This window comes from Rhinocladiella mackenziei (assembly GCF_000835555.1).
Source record: "Rhinocladiella mackenziei CBS 650.93 unplaced genomic scaffold supercont1.3, whole genome shotgun sequence".
Lineage (NCBI taxonomy): Eukaryota > Fungi > Ascomycota > Eurotiomycetes > Chaetothyriales > Herpotrichiellaceae > Rhinocladiella > Rhinocladiella mackenziei.
Genome location: NW_013550602.1, coordinates 4035604 through 4052142, shown reverse-complemented (window position 1 = coordinate 4052142; position 16539 = coordinate 4035604). Strand labels below are relative to the sequence as shown.

Genomic DNA, 16539 nt, shown 5'->3' with positions numbered 1-16539 from the left:
GGGAAAGAGTTTGTGTTGTCGAAAGCGGTCCCAGCCCCAGAACTTTGATCTTTGATTCAGGTATATCGTGTGCAAAGCCAACGCCCATGCCAAAGTATGGCTGAAAAGAGCGAGTCGTCGTAGCAGGAAATGCAGCTTGTTTCTTCGCTTTGACTGCCTCAGCCTCGAACGTTGCTGACATTGGCCGTCAATCCTCGAAGGAAAATTTTCATCTTCGGGATCTGCTGGCCGAGGGGATGGTTGGGATTCGGGAAGGAGAGGTTGGTAAGCATATTTCCTTTCAAGGGTTGTTTCAGACACGCTATCATCAATTCAGTGAGGCTCGAGGAGAAGAGCTGATGAATGCGGATCTCGAAGGTTGTCTTCTATCTCCCTGCGGAAAGACCTCCCTTTCTTTATCAGAGTGTTACATTTCGGAGAGCGAGGATAACCTTATAGGAAGTGAGTGTCGCAATGTTGGACATGTTCAGAAGTTATTCGGAGGTACCGGATTATTTCTGAAAAGGGAAGGCGCCTTGAATGGATGTCCATGCCGAGGTTGTCTGGAGATTGTGAAGGCTCCGCATGTATATTCACATGGAGGGACCTGTAGGCATCGAATGAAGGTGTTGGTCGACCCTCAGATACTTGGGGCCATAGTACCTAACCACTTTATAGACCTCGCAACAGCCGAGTCCCTGTCCATTTTGGTAAGCTGGCAAAGCCTCGCTGCTGACGAACTTCGTCGTCCCCGTTCAACTGAATACCGAGAAAGGACTTCTGCCATTTCTGTGGCATTCCTCACTGAAACAGACAAAGTCCCCATATACGAGCCTCGACTCTCTGGCACGAAGGCATGGTTATGAAGAATGCCGAAGCAGGGCCGGATCGGCAAGGGAACATCCATTTTTGCGCACTGTTCTTTGTTGTTCGGATTCCACTTCTCCTTCTCAAGCATCCAAAGGTTTAGACACAACCTTACGTCCCACTTCTCAAACATCCTTAACCTCTGCCAAATAAGCAGGTTCCTCACTGCTCGTCGGCTTAGTCCACTGCGCTGGCAGTCAGCCGGGGAAGTTGCAGCATGGCGTCGTATTCGATCTGCATTTACCGCAGCTGATCCAAAGATCGACTTTCCGACCCTGGTCTTTGACGACATGATTGATCGTGAGCGAACATTTCGGAATGGTGCAGACTCTGGCTGTACAAATCATTTATCAATAAGACGTCGTCGCATCACATTCCTAAACCTACAGGATGCATATCATTGAGGTAAGTTGATAAATGTATCCAGGGTACTCTTTCAGGAATCGGATGCAAAGATATAAATGCCTGGGTTACCGCGAGAGGTTCAGCAAAACCGTCTGAATCGAACAAGTCCAATAATCAGAAAGAAGGAAGAGCAACCTGTTTCTGTCTCGTTGAGCAACTCTGATTAGAAAACATCTTCAACTTCCCAGAATGAAGATTTCTGCTGCAAGTTTGTTGCTCTTTGCAACAGTCATCGGTGCCGCTGCTATTCCAGGTACTTGGGATCTCATGTGAGAAGTGAAGCGGATTAACTGACAATCAAACCAGCAAAGCGAGCCAGTGACGATGTCAGTGTCGATATGAACGATAACTGTGTCACTACTTGGGGCAGCTTCTGCAAGCGCGACCCAGAGCCCGAGCCGGCACCAGAGCCCGTTGCTGAACCAGAGCCCGATGACGTATATTCCAGTAAAGCTGTCTCGGGCATGTCCTGCAAACGCGACCCAGAACCAGAGCCGGCGCCAGAGCCCGATGACGTATATTCTTGTAAAGCCGTCTCGGGTGTGTCTTGCAAACGCGACCCAGAACCGGAGCCGGAGGAACTTCTCGAAGGGTTCCTTTTCTTTGTTATACTTAACCTGGAAGTTCAGGGACTTGGGCGGGGAAAGAAAAGTCCAATTCTTCGACACAAAACGTTCTTCCATGGGAGAAGATTCTTTGGTTACTGGACTTACCTGATTTGAGACCCACCTAGATTCTCATCGTTCCGGATACAAGCACCACGATGGACGTGGCTGGGAGCAGAAACGGGAACCTTCTCGTCCCAACAGCGATCCCAATGAAGAAGCCGGGGAGGTCAACTCGATCCGGGGTGATGCTCCTTTCTTGATTCGTTTCATCGGCAGCTTCCGCCAGAATTCCAATGCCCGCGTTTCGGAGCTCCTCGTTGACGATAATGGGGAATCCCTGATCAACCAGCCATGAAGTTGAAGCGGCGACATCTGCAGATGATTGCCATTGGTGGCTCGAACGGTACGTAGAATGACGTGCCCGACAAGTTTCGCTTTTTGAATGATGAGGCAGCATCTTCAACCTCTGTCACCTCTGCAAAGAATGAAAGACATGAAGACAAATTCACGCACTTGTTGCCATAGCGGGCCATATCGGATCGAGGCTGACAGGGATACCCTCGAGACCGGTGGGCCCACAGCAATCGTCACAGCAGTCGTCATCTCTTCCTGCACCTTGGGTATTATGATTTTCTGTGTGGTCCACAATCTTGGAGAGATGGCGGTCATGTTCCCTGTGGCCGGACCTGCGCGAGCCGATTTTATCGGTCCCGCATGGGGATTTGTAGTGTACCAATCGAAATAATGGCCGCCTCCATGACACTCAACTATTGGGGTGGAGCAAGAAATACGAATCCTTGCATCTGGGTTACAATTTTCCTCGTCGCCATCGTCTCCATCAATTTATTCGGCGCACGGGGGTACGGCGAAGCCGAATTCATCTATTCTATCGTCAAGGTAATTGCCGCTTTGGGCTTCATGTACGTGGGCTTCTTTTCGGGGAAATCTTCTGGATCATGTCGTGGCCAACCTCTGTCACTTCTTGTAGCATCTTCGCACTGGTGGTCGACGTTGGTGGCGGACCCACTGCTCACTATTTCGGAGCGACAACGTGGGATGATCTAGGCTCATTTGCGGAACCGAGTTTGGTTGGCCTCGCCGGCGCTGGAGGCGGAAAATCCCCGATTGGCACTTCCCACCGCAATCAAGTGAAGTCTTCTGGCGTGTTGTGCTGGTGAGCTGACTTCTTCTTGCCGACCAGATTCTGACCAGTTTTACATTGTGTCTTTGACTTTTGTCAGCTGCTTGGTGCGTTGGGATGACCCATGTCGGTCGAATAGTGGTAGCGCCTTCCAACACCTGGGCATCTCCCTTCGTATTGGCTATCAAAAATGCTGGTGTCGGCGGGCTTCCATCCGTGTTCAACGCGGTGATTCTGATTGCCGTTTTCTGTGTGGGCAACGCCTCTGTATATGGTACATCTCGTAGCCTTGCAGCTCTGGCGGACAATGGCCAGGCGCCAAACATACTGGACTACATTGACCGTAAAGGTTAACCTCTGGCACCTATCATTGTCGCATCGTCGCTGGACTGTCTTTGCTACATTGTAGCCTTGCCACCAGCGCGAAGACAAGAGGCGTGGAATGGGATGTTTGCGGTGAGTGACCTGGCTTCGATCTTTACGAGGTTCGATCCGCCTTTATCACATTTGGTTTCGCCACGCATCGAAATATCACGGGCCATAGCCTAGTTGGATCATTGATTGGGTTCGGATTCAATTGTTTGGTCTTGGTGGCTCAATTCTGAACTGGACTTTGCTCCTGTCGGATACAAGTAGATATCGTCTTCAGACCGAATGAAGATCTTTTTCGAAGTGTATTTGGCGGCGTCCATCGTGATCACCTTCTACATTGGGTTCAATGTGTGGAAGAGAACGTCTATTCGGCGAGTAAACGATATTAACGTTGGTCAGTGGTAGAAGGGAGAGTGACCTGGATCAGATTTTGGCGGATGAGAGGGCTTTGCGGGCGACATGGCCGTGGTGGAAGGTGTACGAGACGGGTGTGTTCATGGACTGGGCATCAAGTCAGAGCACTGGGATTCTGATCGGACTGATCTGTCTTCGGGGAGTGGTGGAAAAAGCAAGGTTGAATGTACCGCGCGTATGTGAGGTGTTGTCGATGTCAGTGGGGTGCATGAGGGTAGCACGCGATGCGTCGGTACGGAGTACAAAAGTCGGCGGAGATGGAGGGGGTGGGTCAAGTAGATCTGATTTCCGCTGTTTTCATTTTTCCGTGTATCCGCCCAGCGCAGATGGCGCCCACGTCTATTCACGTGACGCCAAGTCTTGGAGTGCGCGTCGTCAAGCCGTTGAGCCTGCAGTTCGGAAAAGACGCATGTCCAATCCGAGTGACGAAACATGAGGCTGCTCTTGGCCTGCTTTGGCTTGGATACAAGCCCTGAGTCGAGGCCAAATAACAAAGCTCGTCATCTTCGCCAAGAGACTTGAGTGCCAATAATAACCTGGGTGTTAGAGATAAGCTCACCCTGAAGCGGTGGTGGTGCTCGTCACACGGACAAGAGACATACAAATACGAAGAGTGAAACCCCAAAAGAATAAGCAAGGGAGAGCTCTGAGCAGACCGGAAGATTGGCGAATCCTGATCGACACGTGCAGAGCATAACAGGGAATTGGGAGGGAGCGAGAGATTTGCATTGCGCATTCGGCGAACAATGCACTGGAGGAGGAGACAAGATCTTTGTGGCGGATAATTGGGGGTGGTGATACTAATCACTCGTATAGAGGCCCATAATTGGAGAGTATTGCAGGCTCCCGAACAGAGGGGTGTTGCGTAGCCCCCCAATAAATCACCAGGAACGTGTAAAGATTGCCCCATATAAAACAACTTGCATGGTTGTCCCCAAAAGGCAAAGAGGTCCAACCCTCCAGGGGGGACGCGCGGCGTGACGGGGCTAAAAGGTTTTGCTCAGGCGGTCGTCGTCGTCAGCCTCTCCCTCTCTGCCTCGGGTCCCTTCGCTCGTTCTGGTTCTTCTACGTCTGCCGCTATCTGTTCTCCCGGCCAGATACTTAAAAAGGAGGGAGAGAAGAGAAGTGTGCAGTGAAAAGCAAACAAAGACAGTGGGATCGAGTATTTGCTTTCTGCCTGGCCTCATAGTGTCCATGCCTACATAGAAGTTTATCTCGACTGTAGTACGTACATCCGCCACCAGGGCGAGCATATCCTACACAGCACGTAGATTATTTTGTACTCCGTCGCAAGCGAGGCACAGTCACGTACCTGGCACTCCAGGCCCATCGAACCCCCCCAAACGCTAGACTTTAGCAGAACTGGCAGCACGACTACTGGGCTATTCCACGCTAACAGCGACTCCATACGGAGTATTCTACTATTCTACCACCCAAGCTCACGCAATCTTCGTCCACGTACTCGCCTTCACATCATCTTCACCCTCGCCGTTGCCTCTTCACGCATTTCCTTTTTTCTCTACAAATCCTCACCGTCTCTGCCACTGTCTCCATCTCGACACTACTTCTACACCTTTCCCAACGATCCTCCCCCGGTGAATGGGCTGTTCCTTTATTCATCTCCTGTCGGATTGTGGCGAGGCAACCCAACTCGGCTGTGCTCCAGTGACTGCGCCAATCGTCACTCCAATCCCTCGACAGCCACAATCCAAACGACACCGACTGCCTTCCTGCTAGCTCTTCGATCCTTCCTCTTCCTCTCCTTTCCCTCGCCTTTCTACCTGCTAGGAGATCACTCTGCAATCATGGCGAACAATACTCGTCCGCGCATCATTGACGACGAGTTCGACTTCAACGCGGCGGACTTGACTAAACAATTCGAACAATTATTGCGAACCAGAAGATTAAATGAACTCGAGGAACAAGCAAGAACCCCGCGCTCTTCATCTCGATCCGGCCCTCGAGACGCTTCACATTCATCGCCTTCGCCATTCCCTCCTTCTCCAAATTCTGTACAATCTTCCGCTCACCCCGGTTCCCGACCATCCCAACACCAACCGCCCACCTACACTTCGTATCGAAGTTTCCCTATAGTACCATCTCCTCCTCAAGATGCCGCCTCCCTCAAATTCCGAAACCTCCTCCTCACGTTGTCCATGACTCCTACCAAATACGAAAACCCGGGTCTTCTCGATGAGGCTTTGACCCACGTCCCCATCGACAGAATTTACGCAGAAGCCGAGGAAGAACATAATCTGATGAAAGGCATGGCCGCCTCCAGAGGCGACAATGTCAAACCCGAATGGGGTTACCAGGACTGTGTCATCAGATCACTGCTGAGGTATGCATCTTCTCCTTCAAACCGCTTCATGACCTTGTTTTTGACCTAGACATTCAGGTGGTTTAAACGATCATTCTTCTCATTTGTAAATAACCCTCCTTGCTCACGATGTCATGGTGCTACTGTCGCCCAAGGACAGACCCCACCGACCCCAGATGAGGTCGCTCGTGGAGCCACGAGAGTCGAACTGTACCAATGCACCGGCTGTTCCGCCTTTGAAAGATTCCCTCGATACTCCGATGTCTGGACATTGCTGGAAACCCGCAGGGGCCGGGCCGGGGAATTCGCAAACTGTTTCAGCATGTTGTGTCGTGCTGCCGGTGCCCGAGTCAGGTGGATCTGGAATAGTGAAGATCATGTGTGGACCGAGGTGTACAGTGAGCACCAGCGAAGGTGGATTCACGTTGACCCTTGTGAAGAGATGTGGGATAACCCTAGAGTCTATACAGAAGGTGAGCAATCTTGTCGATCACTCTCTCAAAAATGTCCGTGTCTGACATGGATCTAGGCTGGAATCGAAAGATCGCCTATTGCATTGCCTTCTCAAATGACGGTGCAACCGACGTCACGCGACGTTATGTACGCCAAACTCGCTATAACCTTCCTAGAACACGCTGCTCCGAAGAGGTCCTCCTCTGGATCATGCATGAGATCCGCAAGATTCGAAGAGAAAACATGGACAAATCAGTCAGACAGCAACTGCTGCGGGAAGACGAAAGGGAGGAGCGAGAGCTCCGAAGTTACGTCGTACAATCTTTGGCTAGCGAAATGATCAATTCGCTCCCTGGTGCCGCTCCTCACCAACGAGGCGACGAAGTTAAGAATCCTGCCGAACGACAACAAGAGGCTCCTATACAGTGGTCGAGTCCACAGCATATGGATCAACCAGGCCGTCGATAGAATCGGCCACATATCATACATGGTCTCCTCTGGAGGCAGAACTCCACCTCATCACCGTCCTCCTCACCCGCCATCTCCTTCCGTCTCCATGATAATGTTGTTACGTTTGATTCGATGATACCACCTTATATTATATGAGGATATTTCTGATTCTGTGAGTGTGCATGGTTTCCGGCATCCAGTGGTGGCATTTTGTATATGTTTTTAAGGGAGACAAAATCAAAGCAGCACATGAAATCTGGGCACGGACCGGATCCTAAAACTGGGAAAGCTTTCTACATGTCATGCCTTGGGGGTTTCAACATTGCATTCGCATCTATTACACACTATACGGTATAGCAGCCCTGGTTCGCTGCTCTGGGCAATGGTGCAACTGGCGTCACGTCTTTCACCAGCGAGAGACGAGAGATTTTGCTACAATTTTGGCATTTTGGCCAGTCTGAGTTTAAGGTCAAGAGGAAAGGCCGGGCATCTAGCTACAAATCAATGGGTTCACTGGTCGGTGTTGTCACGCAAAGTTGTTTGACGGTTCAAAACATGATTGATATACCTTGTATGTACCTAGGCACGGTATGGAGTATACCCAGAAGTCGACATTGGGGGACTCGTATGTCGCGAGACGCCCTAGCAATATACCAGTCCGATCGGACCAGTTCGGCATTACTTTTTCTTCGTCTTGTGATTGGCCTGCTTGACTATATTCTATCTTTAACTAAGGAGGAGCTCTCCATCCGTACCTGAACTCAATATTACGTCTCCCATTCTTGCCCGCCGTCGAATCTGGGGAGTTGATCCACATTCCACATGGAGCGCTCCACAATAACCACTTCGATATTATTCTCCGTTGACACTACCGGCGAAGATGATGGATCCTCGGTATCCGAGCTGCTGCCACTGGTTCCTATCACGCCGATCCCCAGAATGGAGCGGTAAGCGAATGTATGCCAGTGCGGGCGTCGGGCGTTGGGTTTAGCAGTTGAAGATAATGATTTGTCGGTTGAATTTTGATCTTGACCTTGGCTTTGGCCCTGAAGAGCTACGTCCGCGTTCCGTCTCATGAGAGTTAGAGCGTCTTTCTGACTGTCGTCATCGTCGGCGACTTCACTGGTGTGCTCGTTGAGAGGGGCGTCGAAATCAATCATCTCGACGTCATCGTCTGGGTTCTTGAACTTCAACATTTCGCTCCCCATGGCGCTTTCGCGGTGGCGTTCGGGGATGGCGTCGCCGGCTCCTGTGTTACTTTTTCGTTTTCTCCTGCTTTTGCTATTGTTTCTGATATCGGCACCTCGGTCGCGGATCTGTATCTTGTCCTGCAGCTTCCGCCGTTTGCTTGGCGTTGCTCCCGCGTTGTCTTCTTCTCTGCCATTGTCCTTCACGGGTTCCAGCACATCGTACCGGCCGAGCCGACCGCTTCTCTCGACTTTTGTCGCTGTCTCCGTCTCCGCCGTAGTAAAGGATTCCTCCACCTGTAGATCTTGCGAGATGTCCAGCATGAACAGCCACGTTGGGCCATAGAGCCATAACCTTTCTCCTCGAGTCTCGCGATCAGTGCAGTCCCAGAAACACCCCATTACTCGGTCTTTGATCCGCGTGAAGTCATACGGGAGGTACTTGGAGGGATTCCGTCGTGACCACTCGCTCAACTTGCTACTTAGCACGTCGAATTCAATCAGTTGATGCGTCGCGGTCATGGCAAGTAGTTTTATGTCTGGCGAGGGTCGTTCGTGGCATATAGGGTGTGGAGTGCGCCGTGTGGCGTGGAGACCGAGGTTTCCATTCATCGAACCGGAACTGGATGTGCTAGGCGAAGGGCGGAAAGTAAGAGCAAGGATGGCCGAGTCTAGTTGTGGCATCTGAGAACCAGATGGGTTGCGAATCCATTTTTGCCCGTGGATTATGGGGGATTCGTCTTCGTCTTCATCTGAGTCAGAGGAGGAGCTGGAAGACGAGTCGGACGTGTCATCGGAATGATGGGACGCGGTCTCGACAACGTTCAGATCCTCGTGGCCTTCGACGACCCATACGTCGATGGCGCCGGACAGGTCTCCCACGGCGAGAACTCGACAGTCAGTAGAGAATGCGATTTGTGTGGTGGTTCGTTGGTAGGTACCCAAGGCGGAGGGAGGAAGATTTCGCGTCGTGCGACAGAGTATTACGATTTTTTGATGAATCGAGGGGCGTTCTTTGGGGTTTTCTGACGGTGTGATCTTCGTAAGTGTGATGGTGTTGTCCTTTCGAATCGTATAGAGCCATTTCCCATCAGGAGAGAATCCTACGCGCCTTGCACCTAGACGGGCGATTGTATGGGGAAGTTCGATTTGCCTGGTCCGGATGCAAGGTTTGCCCGAGACTTGGGTCTCTCGGAGTTGAAACAATTTGACACTGCTGATGGTGGCTGCGACGATAAATTGTCCATCTTCGGAGATATTGGCGTCTTGGATATTTTCGCCTCCTTGCATGACGAGTCTTGCAAGAGTTTCGTATGGTGAGTTGGTCATGGCGTCATTGTCGAAATTAGTCTCTGCAGGACGTCGGTATTTTCGAACGTAGTACACCTGGATTTCACGATCCCACCAAGAAATGAAAAGCCTTGAAATGGGTGAAGATGAAATTTGTGATCTTTGGGGAAGATGTGGAAGTGTCCGGTGCAATTCAGTCTGATGCCTTCGTATTGGGACAACGATGGGTCGGGCATCCATACCACCTGAGACCAAAACGCTCAAGTCTTTGCTCTCAAAACTTGACGAGCACTTGACGTCGTGGCGATGGAACCTTTTGTGAGTGACTTCAGCCCATCTCGAAGCCCTGATTCCTGGGTGAACGGTGACCGGTTTATAGGTCACAGTCCTCCTATCTACACCGAATGAAAATATCATGTCGCCAGAAGCGCTCGTGGCAATATCCAAGATGTCCGCTTTGTGGGACTTGAGTCGCTGAACTAAGGCGAAATTCTTCGAATCCCAGATCTTCAGCTCTCCTGCAGAGTCCCCAGAGAGTATTGAGCCATCAGGAAGACACTTGACGGTCCACACCACGGAATTGTTGCCGTCGACCGGCTTTCCCAAACTCATGTTCCGAATGATTTTTCTATTGGGGACGTCAATCACTCGAATTATGCTATCCTCATATCCAGCAACCAAAGTCTGTCGGTCTCGCCAGGTGAGACTCAAAACCTTTGGTTTCTTCACGGGTGGTGCGATGATGTGCCGTAGATAGCGTAGATCATCATCCTCAGTAGAGAACAGAATGACTGTTCCATTGGAGCATCCTGCCGCCAAAAGCTGTGAGCCAGAGCCATTCTCAAGTGTTGCTTTCTTTTCGAACTCCTCGATTGGCGGTTGGGCAGCAAAGCACCAGATGTCTCCAGAGTTTCCTTCGGCTTGTCTTTTTGGCGAACCAGTACAGATGTCCCACTCGGTGATGGAATTTGAACCTCCAGTACTGAAAAGTCGTAATGAACCATGAGCAGGTCCTAATCCGTCGGATGCATCATTCACCACCCTATCTTGTATCCAGGCGAGTTGCTCGATTGTTGTGTCTTTCTTTCCCTTCAAAATCGTTTCCTGCACCCAGAGTCCATCTCGAGGGTTCCATATTTCAATATCACCATCACTGCGACCAAGGGCGAGGCGGAGATCAGAGGGAGTTCTTTCCTTTGGGCGGGAGGGGTGAGAGAAAGCCAGAGCATTGATAGGCTGTGGAGGGTATTGAACAAAGCGACACCTATGAATGTCCATATTTTCTGGAGAAGACAGAATAATCCTACATGGGCAGATCAGCTGGAAACACACTCATCCTCATCACCATTGTCGTATGAGAGCGGACATGGGAATGGCAGTGTACGTGCCGAAAATCTCGAGTTTTGTTCATTGCACGGAAAAAAGTTGCATTCCGGAAATAAGATCCCCCGATCTCCGTCGTTATCGATAAAAGCGCATCACGTACTGTAGAGTGTATAGACTCAGCTGTCCATATATCACGCTTCAAGTGGCCAATTAACAGATCGGTTTCCTGTTCCAGGGTTGGGACGTGCTTCAACCGTTGACGACCCGTTTGCTTGTGTACAAGCATGTCATAATACCAAAGATTGTCCGTGTGTACTGCGTAGAACTTCCTAGCCTCGTAAGAAGTTTTTTACATTCCAACTACCAAGCAAAATGGGACTTCCCGGCCATTTACTTCGCTATTTCTTCACGTCTGAAGTACGATTACTAATAGCTCGAGCTTGGACCCAAAGGGAAGGCTCAAACAAGCACGCCCGAAGGGCTGATGGGCACAGCTACTCCGAATTATTTAGGGGCTGGCGGGTTAATTTGGGGCTCACCATCAGATTTCACAGGGCCCACCGCATAAATGCCATCCGTCACTGCTATTCACGCCCATCACCTACCGATCGGATTTCCTGCACTACACCCTGCTTTGCTGTCTCTAAGCGATTCCTAAGCATATTGAGGGGATGGGTTTCTATGTGTTCTTCGTTCTGTTGCACCCTGTTCGCGGTGCTGTCTCTTCGTTTGTTGTCCTTTGACCCTGGCATTGGATGTAACACGGGTCAGATAACCTGGGTACTATGCTGACTTCCCTCAACTTCTTTGTCCTTCTCGAGCATTTTCCTCGGCACTGAACGCTTTACCTGATTTGTCTCGTGTAGAAATAGGCGGGAGAAGAGGACTATTGAATTTGTCGAGCCTCCCCTGCGAAAATTCTCTTCCGCCTCCTACCGCCGAAGTCGCCGGGCGAGAACCTTACGCACCAATTCATTTACTACCTCAGAACTCACTCGGTTCCCTCTGAGGAGACAATATTATGGCCTTGTGCCCTAGTCATGGCGACTTTGATCAACTACGACTTGTCGACATTTAGAGACCACCCGAAACCCAACAAGCGCCGGCTGCAAGAACTACAACATTCGGAAGCCCGTGCCCATGCGGCGCGTGTTGCATATTGGCGGAAGAAGAAAACAAATTTACCGGTGCGGGCCAAAAAGAAATCATCGCGTGAGGTCAACCGACAAGACACGGGGTCGGATGCATCAACTACATCGATGGTCGGCCCGAAACCGGTGAGCGACGATGTTGATGTGACACTCAAATTAAAGACGGAACACGGATTTGTGTATGAGTTTGGTCTAAAGCCGCTGCCCCAAAGCAGTCGCTCTGATTCAGTGGTGGCCATCTCGCAACGGGATCCGACACTGAAGAGAGTTCCGTGGCGGTCAAATTTTGAGAGTGGATCGGAGAACTTGGTGGTTGATATGAAGCTCCCTCGACACCCAAAATCTAACTTTTTGGATCCGTTTGATTCTGTTCCCACTCGGCAAGGTGACGAGGTGGTCGCAGCAATGGATCATTGTAAGGCACTTTCCGACCGCCTTCAGAAGAGGTTCCGCTGACCTGGGAAGACATTCATAACTGGGGCCCTTCGCAACGACCTGGTTTGAAATATCACACCAAAGACAATCCACTGATCAGGGATGTGTTCCCTACAGCCCTGCAGAATGTAGAGCTATTCGAAGCAGCTGTCGCACTGTGTTTGAGTTTCAAAGCAGCAGGTCAAAATTTTCAGACTGGCCTGTCTAATTCGTCTCTCTATCATAAAGGCCAGGCTTTGGCTGGAATACGCAATAAATTGAACTGGGGGGTGGTAGATGAAGCTGTCATCCTCGCAACCGTTTTCCTTATGATCATTGATGTACGTCTTTCCGTGAAATTCCCACTTCCACTGCTAAAGAATTTAGAATGTTTTCCTAGATGTACAAGCCTATGAAGCACACTTGAATGGTCTCCGAAAGATGGTGAGAGCCCATGCCGCAAACATTCAGAACGTCTATGGAGGGGCTCTTGTGGCTTTCGTGTCCTGGTCAGTCTCGGCAGATATTTTGATTAGGCATAATATCTAATCCGCCTTTATAGGGCAGAGTGCAACGCCCTATTGATCTTCGGTGACAGAATAGCTTTGCACGATCCAGCATTAGACAGTTTCAAGTTACGATATCCAACACAACCATTTTCAACCACGGTCAACAGACTGATTTCGGCGCTGACACCCGGGTTCCAATCAATCGCTGTGAGCGGACAGCTCTCCGTCCATGTGTTGGCCGTTCTCAGGAATACGATCCGATGGACTAGCTGCATTGACGAAAAGTATGGACGAAGCTCATCCGAGGACGAACAAATCTTCCTCACGACGTACGATCCACGTGCAAATAGTGCTCACGCCATGAGATTGTGTCGAGTATCTGGTGAAGCTCACCGGGTCGAAAGTGCCATTTGTAAGGCTCTCTTTGTCTACCATGCCAACATTCTGAATTGGACCTGTCGTTGCTCTGGGTACCGTCGCATTGTTCGAGAACTAGCGGAAACGGTACGCTTTTGCAATTCCCAGGAAATGGACACGGAGCTCCTGAGTTGGTTATCACTACTGACAGCCAACGCCGCCAGGAAAAGCGGACTGCAGGGACTGCAAATGGAATCGGCAGCCAAATTTCTGAATTTGAACAAGCATCTACGGCGTTGGGAGTGCGCCCAACCGTTGCTAAAACACTTCTTACTACACAGCAGGCTGGAGCGAGAGTGGAAACTGTGCTGGGAGATGGCGAGGCTGTCTAATATATGACATCCTTGGCGGGCTTGGAATTGGAGAATGTATATACAAGATACCCTATTTCCCTCCGGAATGCGGAGACCGTATTTATCCGAAAAGCACGGGAATCGGCTGACCTGCCAAAGGCGGGACTCCCCGGATGGGGTTTGTTTGCCGTGCCATGTTCCGTTCCCAGTCCGCATATTAGAGCAGGACGTGTCCCGGTCTTTCTCTTTTCTCCACCAGATTTCCTGCCTTCGTGAGAATATTCCTATCCCATCCTGCTTTGGCGCAGACGGTTATCCCACTGGACAGACCGCAAGATGAGCGGTACCAATACTCCCCAGTCCGTCTGACCCATGTCCTTTGCGGCCATCGCTAACCGCGATCATTAGGACCGAAGGGAAGCAAATCAAGCGCGCGTGTACAGAATGTCGACAGCAGAAAGTAGGTCCAACAGTGACCCCCCAAAAAAACTTGCCACAGATTCTCGGACTAATTTGCCTGCAGGCCCGGTGTGATGCTTACCTTGATCCGGACAACCCTTGCTCAAGGTGTCGAAAAATGAACAGGCAGTGCATCATTTCGGAGCCATTCAAAAGAGAGCACAAGCGCAAGTATGTGCTTACAACCGACTATGATTTCCCCCCTGCGCTTGCAATTTTCTAACAGGTCCTCGCCTCTAGGCGTATCTCCGAACTTGAACATCGAACAGGCGAACTACAAGAACAACTGAGGTCCTCCAGTCAGCCTGACGCCTCGGTACTACCAGAGTCCTCATGGACCGCCGTGAATGATCGTCGAACTGCCGAATCTGAGAGTCGACTAGCGTCGGTAGCACCGTTTTTCCGAGATGCTACTATCGCACCGATATCATTCAGGTCATTTTCCCAAGCTGCTGAGACACTGCAAACCCCAGAAAGTCTAGCTCAAGATCTTCAGTCGTCTGGCACTCTGCCACGGAGCTTGGAGGGACATACAATCGACTCCAAGGATATCGATGCATTATTCCAAATGTGAGTTTTGGCCGGACACCCTTCAGATCTACGGGGGACTAAGACGCCAATCCAATGCAGATATTTCCGTGACTATGCAAGGCTGATGCCGATTCTCGATCCTTCTATCACCCCCAATGCGTACTATGCGCTCTCGCCGTTTCTTTTCTGGGCCATCATTGGAGTCGGTTGTCGTACCTATCCCAAAAACCCGACCTTACTTTCCGCGTTGCCATCAAAAATTCAAACCATGGCTTTGCTCACCCTGAACTCCACTGTCACATTACAGATTATCCAAGGATTACTGCTGATTCTCTATTGGCCCTTTCCCAAGTCCAGTACTGGATCCGACTTGAGTTTCCCGCTGAGTGCGGCCTTGCTCCATATGGCCATGCAAATAGGACTCCACCTTCCTGTGGCCAGTCAGGAATTCTGCAAAGTCCGGATTAGGCTCACGGACGACGAAGTTCATAAACGTGCCGAAACTTGGGGCCATTGCATGCTCCTTTATCAACGGTAATACCCTGAGCTGTCCATGATAGCTGTCCTGTGCTGACCCCTGGGAAAGCTCGTGTCTCATAAAAGGGCTCCCGGCATTTCCCGTCGTCGACGTCCCTCACGACCTCGACCAAAGACGGGCATTATTCCAAAAAATTTCGGGAAAATTGCAATTCGAGCTAAAACTGCAGGATGTCGTCACCAGATGTTGTATCGCCGTGTCACAAAATGGACTTCGTGTCATGACCTCTGAACAGGAGAGATCACTAGACACGTTGCTTACCGTTTTTCAAGCCCAGATTGGTAGTGTAGGCCTGGAATACTCCTCAGGCAAGTGATTGGACTGTTTTCTTGGGACGACTCGCTAATGTTGCCCGCCTCCAGATCTCGATCATCTCTATGTCCAGCTTGCGACCCTGAGCATCCAATCGCTCAATCTTTACAAGTCTCCGATAGCACAGGACCCGACATCACTCTACGACCTTTGCACCGCGTCTTGTCAAGTCATTGAATCTTTTGACAATCTTGACAAGACTGGACAAATTTGCCTGGCTGCATCGGGGATTTTTTTCTATTTCGGCCTTGCATGGCCTTGCCACACTCTTCTCCGACTGCTCAAGACTTCGTTTTCACGGTACATCGACGTAGAGCGGGCCAAGGCTGCGCTCTTCCTCGGTATCAGTCTCCACAAACGAATGTCGTTGCAGAACGACGATCTCCCGGCCAGGAATGGCGTTGCGCTTACTCAGCTGTGGAACAGCAATAGGGTGTTCAAAAAGCCAAATGGCTCAGAGGCTATAGCTTTGCGAATTCGAAGTCGATTGACGGGGAGTGTCGTTCTTGACGGACTCGTCTGGTGGAGGGAGGAATTCGGTGGATTCGTGGGCATTTATCCGCCTCCTTTGACAGACAATCCGAGCAGTATGAAGTCCCAGGCCCCATCCCCATCATGGAATGTTCCGCAATGCGCCAATACATGCTAACTGAACGGTCCTATCAGATCCTCCGGGAAGCGATGGATCAACCACGTCAAATATGAATGCTGCCAACGGGAGTGCCGCATCAGCTACTATAAAGCCAGATTATTCGAATTTCCTGGATGACCCTATGCTGGCAGAGTTTGGTTGGCCTGTTGGTGACGACGTCCTATCGGGATCCTTATGGGCTGAAGGTCCTCTGGGAACAGTGTGACGATGATGGTCTTGTACGAATAACAAGGTTTGATATTATGCTATGCTTATGATTGACTCGGAGAAGTGTTTTCCCAGATGGAAATGGAAGCAGCCCTCTTTTTGGGCCTGACTCCTTGAGGGTAGGTACGGTTTTGTTGCGAGACCAAAAGCGAAATTTCAGTCGCTAAAAGACAGATTTCTTGGTCACATATAACACCATTCCCTCCCCTGGGCACGAAAGGAAGAGTCCATTTTCCGCTACCCG

The 16539-nt window shown here is 50.5% G+C and overlaps 6 protein-coding genes across 6 annotated transcripts; 5 read left to right on the top strand and 1 right to left on the bottom strand.

Annotated features, from left to right (window-relative positions):
* Positions 1-1440: 1440 nt before the first annotated feature.
* Z518_04985 (uncharacterized protein) lies at positions 1441-2214 on the top strand (the record flags this gene model as incomplete). The annotated part of the gene is made up of 3 exons (XM_013418691.1): positions 1441-1504; positions 1558-1791; positions 1985-2214. The coding sequence occupies 3 exons, from the start codon at positions 1441-1443 to the stop codon at positions 2212-2214; spliced, it is 528 nt and encodes a 175-aa protein (XP_013274145.1).
* A 389-nt stretch (positions 2215-2603) lies between these two features.
* On the top strand, positions 2604-3037 carry Z518_04984 (uncharacterized protein; the record flags this gene model as incomplete). The annotated part of the gene is made up of 2 exons (XM_013418690.1): positions 2604-2779; positions 2848-3037. The coding sequence occupies 2 exons, from the start codon at positions 2604-2606 to the stop codon at positions 3035-3037; spliced, it is 366 nt and encodes a 121-aa protein (XP_013274144.1).
* Positions 3038-5591: 2554 nt separating this feature from the next.
* Positions 5592-7027, top strand: Z518_04983 (uncharacterized protein; the record flags this gene model as incomplete). Its single annotated transcript, XM_013418689.1, has 3 exons — positions 5592-6127; positions 6185-6579; positions 6636-7027. The coding sequence occupies 3 exons, from the start codon at positions 5592-5594 to the stop codon at positions 7025-7027; spliced, it is 1323 nt and encodes a 440-aa protein (XP_013274143.1).
* Positions 7028-7776: 749 nt separating this feature from the next.
* Z518_04982 (uncharacterized protein) lies at positions 7777-10764 on the bottom strand (the record flags this gene model as incomplete). The annotated part of the gene is made up of 1 exon (XM_013418688.1): positions 7777-10764. One exon carries the CDS (start codon positions 10762-10764, stop codon positions 7777-7779), a length of 2988 nt encoding a protein of 995 aa, XP_013274142.1.
* Positions 10765-11852: 1088 nt separating this feature from the next.
* Positions 11853-13635, top strand: Z518_04981 (uncharacterized protein; the record flags this gene model as incomplete). Its single annotated transcript, XM_013418687.1, has 5 exons — positions 11853-12378; positions 12429-12718; positions 12765-12886; positions 12940-13390; positions 13468-13635. The coding sequence occupies 5 exons, from the start codon at positions 11853-11855 to the stop codon at positions 13633-13635; spliced, it is 1557 nt and encodes a 518-aa protein (XP_013274141.1).
* Positions 13636-13932: 297 nt separating this feature from the next.
* Positions 13933-16293, top strand: Z518_04980 (uncharacterized protein; the record flags this gene model as incomplete). The annotated part of the gene is made up of 8 exons (XM_013418686.1): positions 13933-13955; positions 14005-14056; positions 14120-14226; positions 14296-14625; positions 14686-15120; positions 15173-15408; positions 15487-16023; positions 16103-16293. 8 exons carry the CDS (start codon positions 13933-13935, stop codon positions 16291-16293), a joined length of 1911 nt encoding a protein of 636 aa, XP_013274140.1.
* Between the last annotated feature and the right edge of the window lie 246 nt (positions 16294-16539).